General features: G+C 33.1%; 2 protein-coding genes across 4 annotated transcripts in view; both read right to left on the minus strand.

The window, feature by feature from the left end:
- Positions 1-3349: 3349 nt before the first annotated feature.
- Positions 3350-11829, minus strand: LOC112058323 (uncharacterized). Of its 2 annotated transcripts, XM_052889238.1 has the most exons (7): positions 11673-11829; positions 11371-11446; positions 8300-9790; positions 7557-7825; positions 6347-6687; positions 5334-5467; positions 3350-4872 (listed from the first exon to the last, which is right to left on the minus strand). In XM_052889238.1, the coding sequence occupies exons 2-7, from the start codon at positions 11438-11440 to the stop codon at positions 3887-3889; spliced, it is 3291 nt and encodes a 1096-aa protein (XP_052745198.1). In that variant the 5' UTR covers positions 11441-11446; positions 11673-11829; the 3' UTR covers positions 3350-3886. The 2 variants fall into 2 exon arrangements, with proteins under 2 accessions (XP_052745198.1, XP_023954831.2); XM_024099063.2 differs by having other exon boundaries at positions 11371-11829.
- Positions 11830-12888: 1059 nt separating this feature from the next.
- The window catches only part of LOC112058324 (endothelin-converting enzyme homolog), a 51211-nt gene continuing 40381 nt past the window's right edge, over positions 12889-23718 (minus strand). The window contains exons 9-14 of one of the 2 annotated variants that reach the window (XM_024099064.2): positions 23063-23245; positions 22612-22773; positions 21776-21965; positions 21328-21458; positions 20835-20974; positions 12889-20358 (exon numbers count right to left, since the gene is read on the minus strand). In XM_024099064.2, coding sequence (XP_023954832.2) covers positions 20182-20358; positions 20835-20974; positions 21328-21458; positions 21776-21965; positions 22612-22773; positions 23063-23245 — 983 coding nt within the window. In that variant the 3' untranslated portion in view covers positions 12889-20181. The remainder of the gene's footprint in view (positions 20359-20834; positions 20975-21327; positions 21459-21775; positions 21966-22611; positions 22774-23062; positions 23246-23718) is intronic. The other variant, XM_024099065.2, reaches the window with a different exon arrangement.

Genomic DNA, 23718 nt, shown 5'->3' on the forward strand with positions numbered 1-23718 from the left:
CACATCCTCTTTCAGACCTAGACCAATTAAGAAAACCTCAATCGGCCCAGCCGGGGATCGATCCCAGGACCTCCGTCTTGTAAATCCAACGCGCACTGGGCCACGGAGACCGTCAAAAAGGTATTAGGTACAATTTTGAGTGTTACAATTAGTGTACATATAGGTATAGCTCAGACCAATTATTGTATAGGACCTGCCTCGCTAGACGTTACTTTTCTGTCAAAGTATATGATCAACGATCTAATGCGATTATAAAAACTGTCTCTATAGAATCGATGTTAAATAGTTGTAATCGCGTTCGTCGGTTAAAGAGCTCCGTAAAATACCTTTTTGTGTAATTGAGTTGTGTAAAAAACGGGCAAAAGCTTCTAGTTTAGTATAAGATACATACTAAATCTAAGCTCGTTTTCCTCAGAAAATGACAGACAATTTTGTTCGTGACTATGAGTGCGATACAGGTCCTTGTATAATTAGGTCTGAGAGGTATAGGTACTTTGTAGGTACACGCAGAGAAAAGAAAAAGGATCGTTGTCCTCGAGGCTCATAATATGCTAAATTGGAAAGAGCGAAGTGCAAAGAAATTCCAAGAATCAATTTAAAACAGTCTGACCGAGTATGATTAGGTATGTTTACTTTTACACCTCAGTTGGTACAAGTGTACATACTTAGTACCGACTCGTATTCTTCAGCCAAACTCGAAGTGTATTGTTTACCCACAGATTAAAGAATAATAGGCAGACAGAGACCACGGAACACGACGGTGTCGTAGCCGCTCCAAATGCAAAAATTAGTAAAAGCAAAAATTAGTAAAATTTAAACCACAATCTCACATAATCTGGTGCTTCCTGGATAAAAAACCATGTAACAAAAATCACTAGAGATTTTCGGGATGTATCAAAATCCCTGTATTAAAATTAGTTTGGCCCCCCCAAACTAATTTTAATACTACTTAATACAGGGATACTTAATATAGGGATAATTTTGAGCCCCAGCCAGATCTGGTCCAATTAAGAAAATCTCAATCATAACAGCCGGGGATCGATCCAAGGACCTCCGTTTTGTAAATCCACCGCGCATACCACTGCGCCACGGAGGCCGTCACGACTACTATGTATATTGACATATCTAATAGTATAAAATCTTTGGATGAATGTATTACGTTAAGCAATACCATTTACCTACGAGTAGGTATTAGCTAATTACAAATATCCAAGTAGATAGTTTGTAGAGAAGTCTTTCTACTCGTTATGTTTGATAGTTTTAAGAGAAAGTTACCTACCTACGCGTTTATACCGTAATTTTAATAAAGTTAAAGATAATTAATTATGTGCCTGCCTTGACTAGTTTGTCTAACTTTGTTTACTTTAAATAGTAACTTAAGAAATCACTATCAGATGTATGAAGGTTCAGTGTCACAAAGCGGGCGACGGAACAAGCTATGCTCGGAGTATCTCTACGTGATCGAATCAGAAATGAGGAGATCCGCAGAAGACTCAAAATCAAAACAATCTCAACTAGTCGCGAAGCTGAAGTGGCAATGGACGGGGCACATAGGTTTGAAGAGCCCAACGTTGGGGTCTCAAGGTGGTGGAATGGCGACCCCGCACTAAAAAGCGCAGTGTTTGTCGACCCCCTACCATGTGGACCCAACATCCATCGGCTCTTCGAACTATGTGCCCCGCCCATTGCACTTCAGCTTCGCAACTCGTTGAGCTATGTCAGTGACTTTGGTTCTTCTGCGGATCTCCTCATTTCTGTTTCGATCACGCAGAGATACTCCTAACATAGCTCGTTCCATCGCCCGCTGTGTGACTCTGAGCCTTCTTATGAGGCCCATAGTTAGCGACCAAGTCTCGGAACCATAGGTCATCACTGGCAACACGCACTGTTCGAAGACTTTTGTCTTACGTGTATGTTTAATGGAGGAGTTCCTATGGAGGTCTAAGGGCGGACGAAGTCACAGGTGTCCGTTAGTATTAGTATCACCATCATCATCTTTAACAATCGGCAATCCATATTCAACTCGCTGTTGAGCAAGAGTCTCCTCCGAGAATGAGAGACTTCAGCTTTGGCAAATTCTCAGCTATGCAGGTTTCCTCACGATATTTTTCCTTCGCCGTTTGAAACACGTGATATTTAATTTCTTAAAACGCACACAACTGAAAACTTGGAGGTGCATGACCTGGACCGGATTTGAACCTACGTCCTTTGAATCGAAGGCAGAAGTCATATCCACTGTACTATCACGGCTATACTAATAGCATTAACAACTGAGTCTTAGGGCCATAAATCATTTCTCTATATCTATCTCGCTTGCACTTATGGGTCTTATGGAGCCGTCTAGTGAAGGGTGTAACAATGAAAGACATATTATCGATAAGTAAAGTTTATTATCGTATCTTGTTCACAAAATTAAAAAAATTAACAATATTTGATTTAATATAATACATATTTCATATTATATAATTATTAACTAAATAAAATTAATCTTCATCTGAGTCTTCATCATCAGAATCTTCGTCTTCTGCCAAATTTATTATATATTAGTATCCATAGTGCGCAACGAGTAACACATGAATGTATTTATTTAATTGCAGTAAACACATTTATAGCAAAAAAAATACGCAATGCAATTACATTAGAAACCGACCAATCAGAATCGTCCAAATCATTATTGACTCATCATTAGCACGTGCGCAGGTAGCCGTTTATCGATAATTAGGGTGCGCAGGTAGGCGCGCTGCACATTCCTATCTTTTTTGACTTTTATGACCGGACGACTCAGATGATAATGCGCATACTATAGTATTAGTATTAGTAGTAGTAGATTTCGGAAACTTTTATCGTCATAGTAAAAAAAGGTCTAAAGAAAAATGCAATTATTATATTTTTTGATTTTATTATTACTTAATTTTAAAAAAATATTAATTACTAATAATTACATAATTAAAGTACAATAAATAAATCATTACGGAATTATTTTTGAATTGTAACTCGCATAAAAAAAACATCGTAACCAACACGAAAAAATTGTGTTTTAATGTGTTATAAAATATGATTTAGTAAAATATATTAAAGAAACCAATATTTTTGCAAACCCTTGAGACAATCTATAATTTTTGGATAATATATAGACTACAAGCCCTTGAACAAAAATTACCTGTGAAATGAACCAACGTGAATAACGCTTAGAAGGCTGTTAATATATCAGAAAATAACTCTGAACACTACGCCGTAATTTCTGAGCGGTACAGTGGTGAGTATTTTTACGTTACGTACGAGTATTTTCAGCTTTGCTTAATTACCTACCCAATTATGGTCTCTAGCTCTCGGACTAAAAGTTAAGGAATGAATATGGTAGATGACTCATATCAATATAAACAATATTGATTTCGTGTAAAACATGGAATAAGGGTCCGAAATATATCGATATCAATTAATAAAAGTTTCATAGAAAACTTAATTTAAAAATCATGTATTTAATCATTTTTTCCAAACGTCAAAAACACTGTCGTCCATTTTGTGACGTCACGATGTTTCTTGATGTCACTAAAGGGATAAACGTCAAACTATTTATTAACTAGTAATTTAAACACTCCGTTTGATTAAGATTTAGTGTTAACGTGACATTATGAAACAGTTAAAATATAGACCATAATAGCCGATAGCGTTTTGGCTCGTATTGTCAAAAAAATATTTAAAAATTGAAATTTTGTATGTATTCATGTCTCGTAAAAATATAATATTTTTTTTCAATCTACTAGAACGATAATGAACAATATAAGTCTCTTTTAAGAAAAGTGTTAATTAGCCTATTGCCTACCCAAATATGTTTACCAGCTCTTGGACTAAAATTAAAGGAATGAGTTACATGCGATGTATAACTTTAACCATTTAATGACTTTTTACCAGTACCATAGATACGTTGGCACAAATTATAAAACTTCCAATTGTCCAATTCCTCAGGACTTTCCTTAACCATAGTTCTGTATTGAGACCTTATTTCTAACATCTTTTTCGAGCAAACCAAAGGACTCTTTTTCAAAATATCCGAAGCCTCCATCCATAAATAGCTCCGCACAAATTTTGGATTTTTGAATTTATCCAAATGTGCCAAATACCAAGTCAACAATCTCTCGATTTCCAAATCTGACCAAGTTTCCGTTGTATCCTCTTCATCTAAAGTCGGTAAATCATTCATTATTGCATCTTTCAGAGCATTTTCTTTATTTATAATATCATGAAGTGTCTCCTTAAAAGGAGTATACAAATCACCATTAAAAGTTTCCTTCAAATAATTAATTTTATGAAAAACTTTAACAACAGGCTCTGAAATGTATTTAGCTAACTCCGTCCATAGGTATTTTTTCTCAAATTTTGGACTTATAAAATCCTCTAAATTTAATAAATAATATCTCAAAGCTTTATGTACTTTTTCATCATCTATTTGTACGTCTTTAAATATTTTTATCGAATCCAAATCTTGGTTTTTAGATGCCTTTTTGAATTCTGGTTTTATGGCCAATATTTTCTCTAACAAATTGTGGTATGGGGTCCTTTTGTCTTCATTCAAGAGCAGTTTTAGTTTTAAATACATTTTCTTGCAGGAAATAGGTGTTTTCTCCTCCATTTGAGATGCAATCATTGTCCACATTTCTCTAGTATTTATTTCTTCATGTGATTTCAAATATTTCAAATACAAACTGAGAAGCTTAGTTTTGCTTCTGCGGTTCCATTTGGTTACAATTTGTTTGTATTCCGTTTTGATTTTTATATCGTCGAATTCGTTCATCTGATTGTCATTTTGGATTAAAATTTGCGTATTGTCTACGTCTTCGCCATCTGGCATTACTATGATGCATTGATAGTCGTCTGAAAAAAAATGCAGGCATTACTTACTACTAGGGGTGTAAGGGGGAGGTTAGTACCAGTCAGTCTCTGTCTAACACGATACTAGTTACGTTTTGACATAAGTGCACTTATTCTCTATCCCTACTCTACCCTTCTATACCTCTACCCTACCCCTACCCTACCCTACCCCTACCCTACCCCTACCCTACCCCTACCCCTACCCTACCCCTACCCTACCCCTACCGCTTGACTCTTAAACGTTTGTATGGGAAATAGAAAAGGGCAGTTTAAGATAAGATAAATCCGTTCAGCCGTTCTCGAGTTTTAGCGAGACTAACGAACAGCAATTCATTTTTATATATATAGATTATTTAGCATGCTATTTTAGAGGATGTGTAACAGTACCTTTACCATCAGGTGAGATTATAAGGGCTAACTTATAAAGAATTATAAAAAAGGCTTATTTTAGGATATATACTTACCTTCCTGAGGAAGGTCACAGTCGTATCCATTTTCCACCTCCATGTCCTCCAATATCTCTACATCTTGAGCTCCTTTCTTGTAAATCTCATCCATCATATTGAAGTACTTCCATGAAACTTTTACGTCAGGTCTCCTACAAGTGAAATTGTATAATCTAATAAATAAATAAACTTGGATCTTCGAAATGTATCGTCATTAGCAACCCATATTCGGCTCACTGTCGAGCACGAGTCTCCTTTCAGAATGGGAATGGGTAGGCTAATAATCCACCACGCTGGCCCAATGCGGATTGGCAGACTTCACACACGTAGAGAATTAAGAAAATTCTCTGTTATGTAGGTTTTCTCACGACGGTTTTCTTTCACCGTTTGAGACACGTGATATTTAATTTCTTAAAATTCACATAACTGAAGAGTTGGAGGTGCATGCCTCTGACCGGATTCGAACCTACACCCTCCAAATCGAAGGTAGAGGTCATATCCACTGGGCTATCATGGCTCTATCGAAATGTATATACGCCCTTAACTTTCGAACAACTGAACCAAATTGTATGATTCGTGGTTTTATGCATTCGTTATTGTTAGGTCAAGGTTTCGAGTAATATAACTAAATTTGATATTTTAAAACAGTCTAAATACAACAATTTTCTATACTTCCATAGAAACTATTCTTAATAATACATATATAGGGTAGGGTAGGGTAGGAGTAGGGTGGGGGTAGGAAAGAACATAATTCAAGCGAAGCTAGAAGCTAGTTTCCTAGATTTTGTAAAAATGTGTTTGGCCTAAATTTCATTATTGTTATATTATTCATTAAACCTATTTGCAATATGTCACTGTGAATATTTTCTAATAAATAATAGATGAGGGTATAATATATACTATAAGCCGGATCTTAGACCACTTAAGATAGTGATTCTTGCAGAGCAAAAATTATCATCTTAAGCCCGGCAACCATTGCAGCAGTGTGGTGGGTCAAAGCCCATCAATATAAGCTTAATAAAGAAGCTCACCTTGTTTTCATAGTCTTCAATTTCCTATAAGACTTCCTCAATTCGAGGAACTTCTCACAACAACACAGCGGTGATCTACCCAGCTCCTTCGCCAAATCAGTCCACTTGGTCTTGTCCTCCACATCGTCAATAAACAAACAGTAATATCTTGCAAAATAATTTATAAGTTGCTTGATTTCCTTCGCAGTCCAGTCTTCAGCATCATCGGAGTCCATTTTACCATGTTTCAGTTTAGTTTTGATTGCTCTGTATCCGAACACTTTCTTACATAAACTATAGTACGGCCATATTATGGGTTTCTCTGGTTTGTTTATTTCTCTCTGCACATATCCCGTGTAAACCTGTCATAAACATTTATTTCAAAAAAGTCCTGTCATAAACATTTATTTCAAAAAAGTCCTGTCATAAACATTTAGCCCAAAGTTGGGAAGTTGGAGATGTTATCCGAATTCCTCAGACAATAAGCTTACTTCTGGTCTTTATCAACATCATCTGATAGTGCTTGTTAAAGAAACATGATGACCCTAAGTCATAGAGGAATTAGATAAGCAGATGCATCACACCCAAATTGTGCCACAAAATTGTCTTTTGTTTCTTCAGGGGGACGAGGTAAACTCACACATTGTAAATATTTAACACCAATAAATATATATTCTGTTCTTACACTACACACAACTATAAATTTGATTCACAATACTTTTTACACAGGTACTTTTTACAGTATAACAATCACTTTACTTGATTGATTAGGAGGCTCTTTACACAAACTCGAAAACATCGATTCTATAGAAACATTTTTAAATATGCATTAGATCATTGATCTTTCATAGAAGGCTAACATCCAGCAAGTCAGGTCCTTTCATAATTGGTCTAAGCCCTAAGTTGACCAACCCACATTGGTGTAACGGCTCTAAGCTACATTTGCCCCCTCCTATACAGAGAGGCCTGACCTTTTTATAATTTCTAAATTGCTCAGGTCTGATCTGGTAGTAGTCATCAACCGTGGCTAGTTACAACCCTACTGTCAAAGACGTATCGTCAAGCAATTTAGAATTTCGGTATGTTGCTGCATAGAAACTGTCAGAAATATGGGTAGATTAAACTTGTACTTCTTCCAATTATGCTTTTATGTTAAACTGCATTGTCACTTAACATCAGGTAAGATTGCAGTCAAACTAACTTGTAAATGAATTAAAAAAAAAATACAAACCTGTTTAAAATTCCTAAATCTATGCGCACATTCTGCGGCTGAGACACCTATTTGTTTGGCCAAGACCTCCCATAGGGCTAGCTTCTTGTACTGGGACGAAGCAAACTTCTCCTTATTCTTGAGATGATACTCGAGTATTTTGAACGCTTTAGCATCACCGTTGCCTTTTTTGGTCCGTTTTGTGAAACCACGGTCATCGTACGACTCTTCATCTTCAGAAGACTGTCTGTTTTCTAATTCATTTTCGCTCTTTATGGTTATTCGTTTAGCTGAAATTATAAAATGTTTGAGAATATTGTTCTTGGGCCCAAGGTTTACAAGTTTATTTTGTAATTATAATTATATCAGGCTCAGAGTTACATAGCTGGCGATGGAACGAGCTATGTTATTAGTATCTCTGAGTGATCAAATCAGAAATGAGGAGATCCGCAGAAGAACCAAAGTCACCGACATAGCTCAACGAGTTGCGAAGCTGAAGTGGCAATGGGAGGGGCACATAGTTCGAAAAGCCGATGGACGTTGGGGTCCCAAAGTGCTGGAATAACAAAGCCGCACTAGTAAGCGCAGTGTTGGCTTACCCCCCACCGGTGGACTGACGACATCAAACGAGTCGCAGGGATTCGCTGGATGCAGGTGGCCCAGTATCCTGATGTTTGGAAGTCCCTACAAAAGGCCTATGTCCTGCAGTGGATGTCCATCGGCTGATATGATGATGATGATGATGATAATTATATCACACTTACCTCCTAATTTCAAAGGTTTATCAACTAATGTTTTGTCTTCATTTTTTTTGTAGCCATGAAATAGATTTGAATCCATTCCATAATCAAATATTCTATCAAACAAATCTATATATCTCCATGTTAGTTGCATATCAGGATACTCCTTTTTATCATTCAGAACAGATTTATATAGAGAAGTCAATTCATCCCATTGAGTTTTACATGAATGTATGCTTTTTTGAAATTTCTTTGCAAGTACAGCCCAACATACAAAGTAACAGACAGAATCTTTCACCATATCACAATTATTATATAGATATTGTACGAATTCATCAATTTCATCTAACGTCCATGTAATGGGTTTGTCACAATATTTCTCTATTTCAATTTCTACTTCTTTGGCAATAATATTATCGAAGAGTATGTCTATGGGTAATCTTTCTAATAAGTTGTATTCTCCTTTTAAAAGTTTATCAAAATGTGCACTTTTAAGCTCTTCATATTTTTGTTTACACATATCTGGTAGTTTGTCAATCAATCGACCGACTTCTTTCCATAGAAATTTTTTTGGTATCGTTGGATCTTGGTATTCGTTGAAACAGTCAAAATAATATTTGACTAGAAAAGTCTTCTCCAAATCATTCCAAATATTATGCAAATTTTCTATTACGACATCAGCGTCAGGTTTGCTATCGTCTTGGAAGAACTTCTTTTGAAAATCCATATCATCACCGTATATTTGGTCAAAATATGAAATGTAAGGCCAGTTTATACCTTCTTCACCAACTTCGTTGCGTTTGTGAATCATCCTTATATAATGCTGTTTGTAATTCAAAAAACGTTTTTGCCAATACTCTGCACTCTCTTGTCCTAGTTCAGTAGCGATGGTGTCCCACATACCTCTTGGCATGTTATGGTTTTTTTGATACATTTTTTTGTATTTGAGATACAACTTGAGCATCTCTTCGACCTTCTCGTCTTTGGTTTGATCGGTGTTTACTTTTTTTACAAAAACTACACCGTCTTGGTTAACCACATTCTGTGTGGGTAGGTTAACAACGACCGGTGTTTGAGAAGCATCGTTTAGGCACATTCTTACATAGTTATCATCAAAGAAGGCTTGATGGCATAGGTCGAAGAATGGCCAAGTTATATTGATTCCCTTTAATTTATCAATACACAGTTGTGCATATTTTTTCTTTAAAGTATTGAGCTTAGCTTCACAAGAAATTGGTTTTTTGTCTGTCAACATTGTCTTGCATGCTACAACCCACAAATGAATCTTCCTTGTGGTACCACTAAGGAATGTTTCTTTGTTGTCTATAAAGAAGGTAATAAGGCGTTTTATGTCCTCTTCTTGCCATCTTTCTCTAGCTACCAACTCTGTGGCTTGCGCTATAGCATATTCATCTGGGGAATCCTCATCAACAAAATCTTCAACCATGTACGAGTGTGGTAGTATATGTTCATCTGGAAGATTTGAGTTCAATATACCTGGGTCTGCATTGTGTTCTGTAATAAAAATAAAAAAATATTAGGGTAATCAATCAAGCTTACATTGGGGTCCCAAGGTACTCTACTCTGGACATTGGAAAGCCCAGTGTTGGTTGACCCCCCCACTAGACAGACTGAGGACATCAAGCAGGTTGCATGGAGCCACTGGATGCTGGCGGCTCTAGAACGTGGTGTTTGGAAGTCCATGCAAGAGGCCTATGTCCATCAATTGACAGCTAATAATGAAGATGATGATGATTACTTTAGACTTTTATTGTATGAGCATATATTTTATTTCCCTGTCTTTAACAATACATTGTAAACAAACGTCTAGTCTGGCATTAAGATTCTTTTCATCCTGCTTTAACCTTCTCATTACCTGCTTTAACCTTGACCATTGAAACCGAGAGCAGTGCAGTGGATAGCAAATAAATAAGATAGAAAGAGACAGACATATTTTGTTTGTTCCATCGTTGGTAGTTTTGTTTGTTTATTTCTAGAATTTCTTCTCGTGGAATTTAGTTTAGTTACTTATAACTAAATGGCAAATGGATCACGAGATCATAGGTCTAAGTTGTGCTATAAAATATCACAACCCAGGTTTTCTTGAAAGTCAAAAAACTCTCAACCTGGAGTTGGAAGTCAATGTGTTAAAGACTCGTAACTCGGGAGCATGTTAACTTTCAACATTTTCATTAACAGACTCAGATGCCAAAGAGTTTCCCTTAAGCCCCTAAAACACTTCACAAGTTAAATTATGGAATATATTGCCTGAGGATGTGATAACCGCAAAACACTGAATCTGTTTAAGAGCAGGATGGATAGATATTTGAAGTAACAAGAAGCACAAAATTATAGGCGCATCAGCAATTTTGCTGCTCTGGGTAAAGATAAATTTTGCCGTCCTTAACCAAAAATACTTTTTTTTATTAATATATTAGTATACAGTTAAAATAGTATACATTTTTGAGCCTAGTTTGTTATGTAAAATACTAATCTGGTTGAAAGAAATAAAATAACTCTTCTGAGGAATAAGTCTATTTTGTTGCACATTTTTGCCGCTCTGGGCAAATGCCCTGCTAGCACCCTTGATTTGGTCCTGCTGCTTAGCCCATAATAACAATTATAATATCTGATAGTGATTGTTAAATTAGCCTGCCAACACACATTTGAGCAGTGTGGTGGGTCTAAACTCTATAATTTTTCTAATTTCTCTATTATTTTTAAAATCTTAGACGGCCGTGTGGCGCAGTGGGTAGTGACCCTGCTTTCTGCATCCACGGCCGTGGGTTCGATTCCCACAACTGGAAAATATTTGTGTGATGAGCATGGGTGTTTTCCAGTGTCTGTGTGTATTTATACATTATATAAGTATTTATATGTAGTATATAATTGTATATTAATATTATAATATCAACTATCTTAGCTCCCATAACACAAGCTACTCTGTATGCTTACTTTGGGGCTAGATAATGATGTGTATTGTTTAAGTATATTTATTTATTTAATTACCTCCTATAAGGAGTGAGACCTGTGTCTATAGTGCGCTGCTAGAATACGCTGATAATACTTAATGATGAATAAATAGAAATGCTTACCATCCACATAAAATAAAAGTATATCTCCATTAGGTTGGACTTCCGTCTTGACCACTATGCTTTGAGCCATGTTTATCTTGAAGTACAACTTTTAAATTTTTAATTAAGATTAAATTTAAAGCGAGTACAGATTTGATACTTAGATATCATTTAATTTACTAAGCCGTAGCTTATGTTTTCATGGAAATTATTACAGTACTTAAAACATTTATTAAATAGTGGAAATAGTTATCACTGTAATGATAGACTTATGTAAATAAAATAATTTATACATAACTTTTATCCAATTTGTAAGTACTTACTCATAATGTAAGCAATTAAATTATTAACAAATAAAATAAATAAAGCTTTACTGTTGTGAATAAAATAATTTGATTATTTTGACAGTCCCGGCAATGATCGGAAATTTTGTAAATTTCACAAAAAGCGCAGCAATGCTTTGCGTTGACCGTCTGCCATTTTGTATCACAAACGTCAAATGAAATGAAATGAAGTTTCATTGACTATGGCCTAGTTCTACTTTACGCTTAGACCATTAATAACAGGACTTGGCTCGTAAACCGTTACCCCTCTGGCAAAGACCAAAAATCTAAGATCTAACGCGTTTATAAAAACTGTTGCTACATTGTTGAATCGAATATCGATGTTTCATTGTTGTAATCGTTTTCGTCGTGTAAAGAGCTACCTAAAAATGCCGGTTTGTGTAGATAAATGGCATAAAAAACGGCCAAATCTTGTAGTTTAGTAAAAGATGGAGTAACGTTTCATTTTAAAGTAACCTTAATTTTATCAAATTTTTAAATAAAAACAATTTATACAATGTCGAAATCCAAAAATTCTTCGTACTCGACTATAGTAGTCTGTACCTACGGCTTATTAGATGTGATAAGTAATAGGTAAATGTCGATAGCGTCGATGTATTATTAAAATTGGCTAACGAGTATCAATAACCAAACTCTACCGTCATTTGCCAAACTAACGATTTCAGTCTCTACTTTGTATTACGCATAGATTTACGTTTACGATTCGGTACATGTACCTACTATTATGAGTGAGACTGAAATCGCCCAGCAAAAAAAAGTTTCGTAGGATATTGTAGTGCAATTATTGGAATAACTCCGTTTGATACTTGCAATATTTTTATATTGGTAGTATTTTTTTCAATTAGTTAGTTTTTTAAGTAATAATGTACATATATATGCGTTTTTTTTAACAAATATAAATAAATAAAGTTTTTATTTTAACTTCCGGGCGATTATAGTCAGTCTACTTTTTAAATGCTTAGGTGCGTATCGGAGCAAAATCATAGAATAAAAAAGATTATCAGCCCTTACGCCTAAAAACAAAACATTTATTTATGACTGTACTACCAACTCGAACTTATAAACGTAGCGAATCATGGTGATGTGGCGTTTCCCTTCCAAGCCATTTGTAACGTCAGAAAGACTTTACAAAATAATATACCCCCTGAAAACTTTCTGACATGATTACTTTATTTATAAAAGGTTTGGGTTGGTTAGCAAATAAAAGCCTTTATCACCTACTTATAAACACAATTTTAATAAACTCAAATAAATAAATTGATTCACAATCAGTCAGAATGGTAACATATTAATAATATTATAATTATAGTTTCTTCATAAATATAAAGTTATACGCACAAGAAAATAAAAATATTCAACAAGGCCTAGGCACAAAATAGTATATAATGTAGGTTATTAAAAATAAAGTTTGAATTATAACTGATTTACATTTCATATTAGGTAATTGTAAGTAACTGATTTAATTTTTAAATAATTTTATTATCATATATACAATAATAATAAAACGTAATGATTTACTTTAACCATTTTGTGATTAAAACATAGTATCTTCTTTTAAATAATGTAAAACTATAATTTCAAAAAATTATATAAAATGTTTTTGAAAATGAATTAAATATGATTTAATTTAATTTGACGAAGTGCAATTAGGTACAATCATTATTACAGAGACTGAAAATTATTAACCATGGCCGGATTTGACAAATATTTCATATTTAATGAAATTATAATTTTTCCTTTAAACAAATTAAATTGGTAAATATATTTATTTAATTTGTTCTATGGGATGGATATGTAAGTATAACAGTTAAAATCCCGAGAGTTGATACGTTAAGTGATTTCAACACTTGAAATAGAAATCTATTTCAGTATTAGGTGTTGAAATCACTCACGACTTCATATTTTAAAAAATATATAAAAAATAACTACAAAAATATAGATCAAACGTATGCTTATCATGGCGAATATAAAACAAAACAATAAATAAAAATAAAATCGCTTAGCTCTTTTACCTAGATTATAAAATGTCAAATGTATGTTATTTTTATAAATACCTAATAAATTACTAGTTATTATAATATATAAGTATAGGTATTATGACAACATGATAATACTGTGAAGCCCTAATTTTCATATTACAAAGAACTTTATTCAAGTCAATCCAATTAATCATATAAGTATTAGGTATAATTTTAATCAATAGTCAATATTTTGCTAGTAATTAACCTTCCATATTCACTTCTGCACGCTGTTTGTAAGTATATATTCAATATATTGTTTTACATTAACATAATATATCTCTGTGCCAAATCCAATTAAGATCCGTTCAGCAGTAGAGTTGTTCGTTAAGTTTCCTAAAAGTTTCTAGTTTTCGAACCCTAAGAACCTTCTGAAAAGTATTAGAAACTATAAAAAAATATTACATATACACGTATAAAGTACGTCAATTAAAACAATGGACTAAATGATTATGTGGCTGCATTGTAAAATATTAAATATTCATAAGAATGCCAAAAATAATGATTATGTATATAAAATGTCAAAAAGCATAGTAATGTACCATGTATGTGAACATTCCCTGGTATATCCCTTATAAAATTTGAATTAAGCTAAAGCTTAAGTTGGTGGACATGGACATAGACACGGTTTGCTGCAAAATATGAATTAATATATATATTATATAACAAGAGTTGGTTAAAAATCTGGCTCTAATTGAGTAATTGGATGAATTGAAAAATAATTCATTTATTTATTGCATTTTATTTAGTTTAAAAACATAGAAATATATAAAATAAAAATAAACTAAGTGCACTGAAGCAACCTCTTACAGACGAACTTTGATGCATTTTGTGGGTAGTGTAATAATAAGTTTAAAAATAGTTTCAAGACACATTATTAAGTTTAATTGGATTGTTTTGTATATAAAGCGAGCAGATGTATGCCAATAGTTATTGGCGAAACGAAAACTGTATGGCTCAAAGAGATCTTGTTACTCGTATTATATTCTTTGAGATATTATATTGAAAGCTAAAGCTTATTGTCAACCCTCCAGAAATGTTATTGTTTTGTAACTAGGTACACATATAAAAAACTGAATGTAAACATGAATTCATTAATGTTTATAATTTGCCAGCTTATTCAGCGCAATATACTACAGTTAATATATTTTGTTATTACTATTTATAAGCTAATGATGTATTTTAGGAGTAGGCACTAGGCATATTGCATATTTTATATTCTTGAATCCCAGACAACAAAGTAAAATTCTAAAGCTATTTTCGGTTATAATTTTATATAAGTTTCCAATCCTTTGTTTATTTAAATCTAATATTAGAATCTATTTAGAGGAGAAATTTCTTGTACACGTCATATTAATTTTAAGATCTCAAAAAAGGTGTGAACAATTTGTTTTTTTTTTTGTATTTAAATATCATACTCGTATTATAATAATAATATTTTTTCAGAAACCGAGAAAAGACAATAAAAATGTAGGTATTTTCAAAACAATATAATTTATACTCGTAACGTACGTACAATTTACAGTTAAAATTTACATAAGTAATTTTTATTACGGAATAGTGCTATGACACTTAAACTATAATAATTACTATTTGGTAACATAATAAGAATAACACGGTCTTACAAAAATAAAATCAAGAGCGCAGCTCGGTTTCCCAGATATAATATTACGAGATTCCTTTATATAAACATCTAAATATATTTCACAATATTTATTATATATTATTTACATAAGCAAGACACCAACAACACAAAATTACGTAAAATTATATTATATCATAATAAATATTTTATGTCATAAAATATATTTACTTATGTTTATATTATAACACAAAGCATAATGTCTATACCAAACTAGGTAACCTACATTAAATATATGGTGAAACTCAATAATAATTTGTTTGTTTCTGTTTCTGTAGGCCTAGCTACAGGACATCTTGTAGACATGCGTTAACGACAAAATAGCTCGTGAAAAGAAAAAGACATCGTCGACCAATAGTTGCGGATTTGACATATCACTCTGTCTTCCGTCTCAACGCAAAAAGAGCTCGCGAACTCTTTTTTTTTGTCTTTCTCTCGTCTCTAAGCGCTTCTTAGGGTTGCATATGCTATGGAATAAGAACATATGCATAAGACCTTCGCAATTTTATACAAGCTGAAAATTTGTCAGCTCATGCCCCTACCATGAGTAGGTAGGGTAGGCAAATATGGTGTTTGGGCTGCAATGGCTTTAAGGTAGCCGGTTTTAAGTCCCTTAAACAACCGTATTTTCAAAGATCATGTCTAATCGCCAGTCACTTAGCTTCTTAGCAACAAAACAAAAAAAAAATATCTAGAATTTGGCATGAAGCTAAATATCTAGCGATTGTGATTACAATTTTGTATGATATACCGCTAAAAATATGAAAACAATACCCAGTTTATTCTACGCACAATAATTAACAACAATATGAACTACTCGTATGCTGCTGTTTGACTTATCTATTGGAAGGCAAATTATTATATTGTTTCAATTAATACTTGGTCCAATAAAATTATTTCATGTTCCTGACATCATTTGTTTATCACACTACAAAATATTATAAATAGGCATATATACAGTGAATTGCTGTTACATCTAACATCACTAATATCACTTAAATAAAAATATAAAATACTTGTAAATATACCTTACTTGGGTAATGTATGTATACCTTACAGTGTATACGAACTGATAGCAAGTAGACTTATATAATGATATAAATAATTTTTAATTAAAAAATATGGTTTTTCAATAAAGGCTAAGCTACACAAGACATAGTATTTACAAGTTTTTTTCAATACGAGTAACCGTTTCTGCTTATGTAATAATAATCTTATCGCCTAGGACAGTGTTCTGCAAGCTTTAAAAAATAAAACAGAGTCAAATTGTGTTAGAGAGTCAACGCTTACCTTTGATTATCCAGAAAATTCATTACGTACTTTTTTGTGTTGGATTGATTACTAAGCTAATGGCCTTACGGGTTTGCCATTTCGGGCCGTGGAGCCGTGACAATTTACCAGCCCTGCCTCTAGAGTTACGCTACAGAGCCATCATAATTTTTAACTCTCTTCGTGTAACTTAGCCTTTACATAATAATTATATACTATTTAATTGATGTACATTTACATTATTAATTAAAATATGTACTTCAAAACAAAATTATTATTATTACATGTAATCATTTTGATTATTCTGAATGTGATCTTATAAATACTTACTACAGAATATTGAAATAATCAATATTATAAAAATATTTATACCCAAATATAGACACTTAATAACTTCACACAATAAATGGAGAGGTCCAAAAAAAAAGCGATAAGTACTTACACCTATACATCGAATTACATATAGGGCCCGACCTACACGGAAAAGAATTTGGCAGGTAAATAATAATAATTAATTAATTTAATAAAACTAGGCAAGAATCAACTAGTAAAACATTCTAGGTAATTTGATGCTCATTATAATATATCTCGCTACCACATAGTAATCACAAAAAATGCAAGCGAGATAGCATATTTACAATAGCCAGACTCCTTTTTACTTTGTTTTTATTTTATATTAAAGAAAATTTAGGTCAGGCCAAGATTATAATTTATATATAAGTATTTAAATATTAAATATTTTCCTTGTTTAATCATCAAAAGTTTTAAAATGATAATTAATGTATGTTATTGAAGGTACTAAAATTACAGTTATACCAGACTAATAAGTAATGATTATATCTAAAATAATATATAAATATACTCCTGTATAAAAACAACAAATTCATTTTACTAATAGCGGCGGAGTTGAAATATCGCTCTCGTTGTCGTCCCAATGCAACAAAACAGAATTTTTTTTTATCCCACAGCTAGAGTTTGGCCACTGAAAGAAGATACTGAAATCGCCCGGTAAATTGAAGAAATCTGCTTATGTTTGTTATAAAGATGCATATATGTGAAAACATTACTACATTTATTATAAATTACAAGTATCAAACTGAGTTATTCCAATTTTTACACTATAATTTTCGGAATTATGCTTTCCGATTTTTTTAATTTGACGGGCGATTTCGGTCTCCACTTTCATAAGTATCTATTAGTCGATTGGTAATATATTCTCGTTCTTTAATCTCAAGATATGGTGTGGTGCGCAGCTTAGGCCTAATGGGAACTGCAATAGACGTTATGTGGAAAATTCCACAATCAATTTTCTCTCATTGCATATAATAAATCATTGCAAAGTAATAGCTCTAGCTTCTTTTCAGCATAATTATGTTAAAACTTTTGATGATTATACACCCTATTTAAAAAAACTATCAATATTCACTTGCAGACAAGAAGCTTATTAGGACTAAATTTTTTATACACCGTCATCCTATTGTGACATATAAATCTTCCACGTAACTATAACCAAGTTTAAAAAAGATTGTATTTGTTTTTATGTTTTCTAGGTAGTTTTTGTCCTTTTCTGTCGTTTTGTTTATACAAACCGTAAGAATGTAAAATGTGATTAGTTAAATTTTAAGCAGCTTTTCGATAGGTGTTGGTATTTTAATGCCTAGATTTTTCAATAGTAGTTGTATTATAACCTCATATTATTATGTAAATTATTTAACCTAGCTCATACACTACAGTACCTAATGTCTGCACTGTTCGCTTGACTTGACTTTCAAAAGTAGTTACATAAAAGTCTGAATTTTAATTTTAAAATGTTTATGAAGAAGAAAGACGTTACGTCAAATAACATCTTGTGCCGAAACACAAGATGTCATTTGACTAATTTTATGACTAATCATTAGCAGTAGAGTTTGGCTACTTAAAACAGACTGAAATTGCCCAGCTTTATAATTTTAAAAAAAAATCTACTAATGTTTGATAAAAAACGCACATGTGTGAAAACTTAAATTGCAACCTATATAAAAAAATGAAATTGCAAGTATCAAACTGAGTTATTCCAATATTTGCACTATACTTTTGGAGTCCTGATTTTCTTTTAATTTGCCGGGCGATTTCAGTCTTTTCAATTTTATTAGCCAAACATAATACGCAACAGATTAAAATATATGTTTACTTTACTTATATGTTTTCAATTAGGCGCACGGTAGTTGACCACTAAGTTCAAACTTAGATTTGCATAAACAAAACGTTACAATTTTAAATTCGTCTGTTACCACCAGACAAGAAAACTTCAACTGACCTATTGACCGTTGAAAACTATATAAATAATTGTACTTATAAAACTACATACCCGTTTTAATAACACTGCTAAGCTCACGCGTTGCTATTATTTTTGTTATATTGAAACATATTTGAAATAAATATAATTAAAGATATATTTGGCACATTTGAAAAAAGAGTTCGAAGATACGTTGTACCATCAGGCAATCTAAAAGGTAACTATTATACGGCAATAACCTATTTCTAAAACTGGAAACTACTGTAACTATATTTATAAAATTGGTGTTCAATGTTTTTTCTGTCTGTCTAACTGGATACGTTTACGATTAATAAATACAAAAATCCGTAAAATTATTTCATCTAGCCTTTTAAATTGGTGTTGAAAAATTTACTTGACACAAAGTTGGTACACATTATTTGGTTAAGTCCAACGTTACAATCCAGCGCTGGTTTGCTTTGCTACTAAATAGGATGAAAACATGAAAAACGTGACGTATTTTAAAAACTGCCCCTGCATTCTGTAAAGTTACAGCGAATTTTAATGGCGAATTTCCATGACAACTTCGTTGTTAGTGACATTTTATTTTTGGCATCCCATGGAAAAAAATTCAAATTATAATAAAGCTTGTGTTATATGCGAATCGTTACATCGACGAGTGTATTATAATAACGGAATCACACCTCCGGAATGGATATTATATATTTGTTGTTATTTTAGATTACTCGTACCATTTCAATTCATTCAATCGATCAAAGCTGATTCGCAATATATTACGACTAGTCAAATGGGTCAAGGTTGTTTGTGTCTAAATATTTGTCACTGAAAAGTTAAGTAGATATGTAATCATAAAATTAAGTGTATAAACATTCAGCTACGGTAGACTAGTGTCTATATTTTTGTCACTGAAGAGTGTGTGTAATCCTTTGGTTCTATTTAAGATCGATACTCAGCCATAATTTTTGACACTATTTTTATTGAAGAGTTTTGTATGGAATGCTTTATTTATTATTTATCTGTACTGAGCTATAATCACTGGTACATTTATTCCATGACAAGTCCAACGATCCAACGCTGGATTTGCTATATCTAGCAGTTTAATCAACGCGTTTTATTTTTTAATATCTATTATAGAAACATAGGTCTGCGTATCTTTCAGCGTTACGTTCTAGATTAAAAACAAATAATTTATTCCACTTATGTTCTCAATACACAAAATATTCTGCAAACCGCCTCATCTTTAACGGCGAAGCATGATTAACACCATGAGGTGGTCCTATTAGCTTACCATACCTCACATTTCTGTTTAGGATTCATCTTGGATCCTACAGGACAATTGAACTCTTCGGAGAACTCTCGAAGGTTCGAAATTGGTCCGATGACTCGGAACTTAGCTACAGTGTGGTCATCTTTTTCAATTTGCATCTTCGTAGATTCTTTGGTCATTGCTGAACACCACACCTTTAAAATAAATAAAAAATTCGGAATGAAGTTGTGTTTATTTTATTACTAACTTAAGGACCGATTTATAGTAAGCTTTTGATATTGTTTATTTAATACACATACTAAAATCATTGCTAAACACCACACCTTTAAATTAAAACATTTTTTAGCTAAACTCATAAGTTATCGAAATGAAGTTGATGTTTTTAAATTTTATTACTAACTTAATGACCGATTTTTAACAGGCATTTGATAATGTTTAATTAACATACAGATACCAAAAAATAATATAAACAAAAAACTGTTTCGGAGCAGTTTAAAATAATATTTTACAATACCATTCATATTTATTTTCCACGTAAATTAAACATACAACATGAATAAAAGCTTACAACTTTTGGAGTTCTACGGGGATCACATATCAGGCCTAATTTTAACAATTAACATATAGTTGCTCAACTATTTTCAAGTATGTATTTGTGAAATTAACTTACCTGGGCAAAAGAAATAAAGAATAGCTGCCGATGATTGTACTTTAGTCCCGGTAGAGTTCGATTTACTTTGGCGTTTTTGCTGTACTCTAGATAAGCATGGAAAGAGGCTTTAAGTCCTCCGTTATCTGCTATGTTTTCACCTGAAATTATAAAGAGGCACTGATATGACTTACGAGATTATTTGATTAATTCAAACTTATAACTAATCTAGATATTTATCTATTTACATAAAATAAAAGCTATTATGATTATATTGTATAATAAAAACCACGAAATATCGAAATTCACTTTACGTACAAATAACGAAATACGGCAAGGAGATAGTTTAAAGTTAAAAACGTTGACAAGGACGGATTAAAGAGGTCTAAAGGCTCTTGCAAGTTTAACAAAAAAGTTTAAAAAAATACTTTCACGTGGAAGATATTACAGACGTCTGCTAGTAGGTACATGTATAGAAGAAACTGTTAGTGTGTATTCGTAATTGACTTCTTACCAAGAGTCTGCTTCCCATTTAAATGTTGTCCCTCCATCACATAGTTGGAATACTGCTTCTGTATGCACTGGGTCCGGTCTTTGAAACGCGCTATGGTCGCGTTGTTCCACCATCGGTTCAAATTGCCGAATCTACAAATACAAGTTCCTTAAGTATATTCTGTCTGCTTCTCTCAGCTAGGAGAATGGTGGGTAACCAAATCTCCTTTCCCCTAAAGACCTGAGACCTGACCGAGACCTGTTTCTGTTTGGGATAGTCAAATAAATGTGCTGATAATAAAGCATAACTGTTCAACCTAATGAATAATGTCCCGGTAATTTTAGAAGCACAATCCCTTTGTCATTGCTAGTTTTCTTGTTGTTTATGCATCTAAAGACTGAGTTTACAGGCCTGATGATAAGCGAAAAAACCCCCTATCTAAAATTTAAAAGTATTGCCAACATCTTACCTATCATACTCTCGACCTTGATCATCAAAAGCATGGGTCAATTCGTGCCCCATCACCACTCCCATGGCACCATAGTTTACGCTCTTTGGGTTATCACCATCGTAAAATGGCAGTTGGAGAATACCAGCAGGGAATACGATTTGGTTCTTCGTTGGTGTGTAATATGCGTTAACCGTTGATGGAGTCATGCCTGTAATAGACATGTGAAGTTAGTTATTTCAGTTTCGTTGGTTGTTCTGTCTCCTTTTGGCTGATAAATTAGACTTCTCACCTTTTGGTGGCAGGTTTCAGTAGGGAATAGGGAGAACTACCCTCTTGTCTACTAAAACCTGTCTATTTCAAGAGACTGTCCCACTAACGTTTGTTTAATGTAGGACGGTGCAGGTGACAGTTCGTTTCACGTAGTACGTATTATGAACATCATACAGGCGACTATCACCGTACCAATGCTATTTGAAAAAAAATCTACTGTATGTCTTTACTATAAGTAAGTATAGGAAAAAATATGAAACTAAACATTAACCTGAAGGACCTCTTTGTTTCTTTGAAGTTATTTTTCAAATTGTTGAATAAAAGTCAAAAGAAAAGAATTAATTCGGTCAAGCTATTTTGGAGTTAATGAACGAAACCAGCAATTAATATTCATTCTTGGGTGACCGAGCTCGATATTTTTTTTTCATATGTTTTAAAAAAATAAAACCAAGCAAGATCGCCCCTGAAACCCCCTTGCATACAAAATTTCATAAAAATCGTTTGATTCCAAATTCAAATCATATTGGTCGTTTAAAGGTATTATTATTTATATAATTTAAGAGTTACGTAATTCAATATCTTACCCCATTTAGTCTTATTCACAGGTTGGTCTAGTTTCCTGAGATCATGTTTGAGACTGAACACACTGAAGGCAATGTTATTCTCAAAGTATTCGTTCGGCTTCACCTCCAACTCTTCATATTGTTTGTCTAGCTCGTCTTTGTTTAGGATATAGTCTGGGAAACCTGAAATATGATATATTAGAAACGTAATATTACTTTAAATGAAAAATATTAGCCTTGAATCAATTATTGATGTATTTCGTTATGCAACAAATATGGGTATCAAATGATTAGTATATCGATGCATATCTCAAATATGGGTATCAATAGATTTTATTTTTCCAGTGACCGTAAACACCAAAGTATGGGCAATTTCGTTCACTTATTTCAAATATTTTGATTTTAACATATATATTTAGTTACTGAACTGATTTTCTTGAAGTCGGTTACAAAGTTGTCAGAATATACCTACCTATCATATCAGTAATAGCGTCAGCTTTAGTTTCAGCCGCTTCCCTTGTCTCGGCGTCCATCCACTCCAACTCCTTCAGATGCTTCTTGAAAGCCGTCCGTATGTTGTCTATCATGATCTCGCCTTGAGTCTTCGCTTCACCGTGGAACACTTCCCGGACAAACATCGCTCCTACTGCGAATCCTGGAATAGAATTACAATATGATTAGTGGTAGTGATTTATTATTATTATTTTTATAAAATACTATACTAAAAATACAATAGCTAGTTACTAGATGGCGCTATCACAGGCGTTCCGAAAAAAGTTAGAGTTGCCTATCTATTTCCATTAATACACTGTAATCTTAGGTAGTGATAGACCACAATCATAGAAAAACCCAACACTGCGCTTTCAGATGCCAGGTAAAAAACCGGGTACCCGAAAACGCAGTGTTAGACCCAACTAGGTGAAAAGATTCAAAATTCATTTATTTCAAGTAGGCTCAATTTACAAGCACTTTTGATACGTCAGTTGACTATTTGTAAAGATTCTACCACCGGTTCGGTAGGCAGGTTCTGCTGAGAAGAAACCTACAAGAAACTCAACAGTTGCTCTTTTCATTAAAAAGTCATACAACATTACAATTTCTTATAGTTTTACTTCCTGTGTGAAGGTG

Source organism: Bicyclus anynana, chromosome 25 (genome assembly GCF_947172395.1).
Source record: "Bicyclus anynana chromosome 25, ilBicAnyn1.1, whole genome shotgun sequence".
NCBI lineage: Eukaryota > Metazoa > Arthropoda > Insecta > Lepidoptera > Nymphalidae > Bicyclus > Bicyclus anynana.

Coding starts and splice junctions, on each gene's coding strand:
- LOC112058323 (XM_052889238.1), bottom strand. CDS start 11,440: ATGGCTCAAAGCATAGTGGTCAAGACGGAAGTCCAACCTAATGGAGAT. Junction 6,688..7,556: donor GATTTAGGAATTTTAAACAG/GTTTGTATTTTT, acceptor TGTTTATGACAG/GTTTACACGGGATATGTGCA. Junction 4,873..5,333: donor CTGTGACCTTCCTCAGGAAG/GTAAGTATATAT, acceptor ATTTTTTTTCAG/ACGACTATCAATGCATCATA.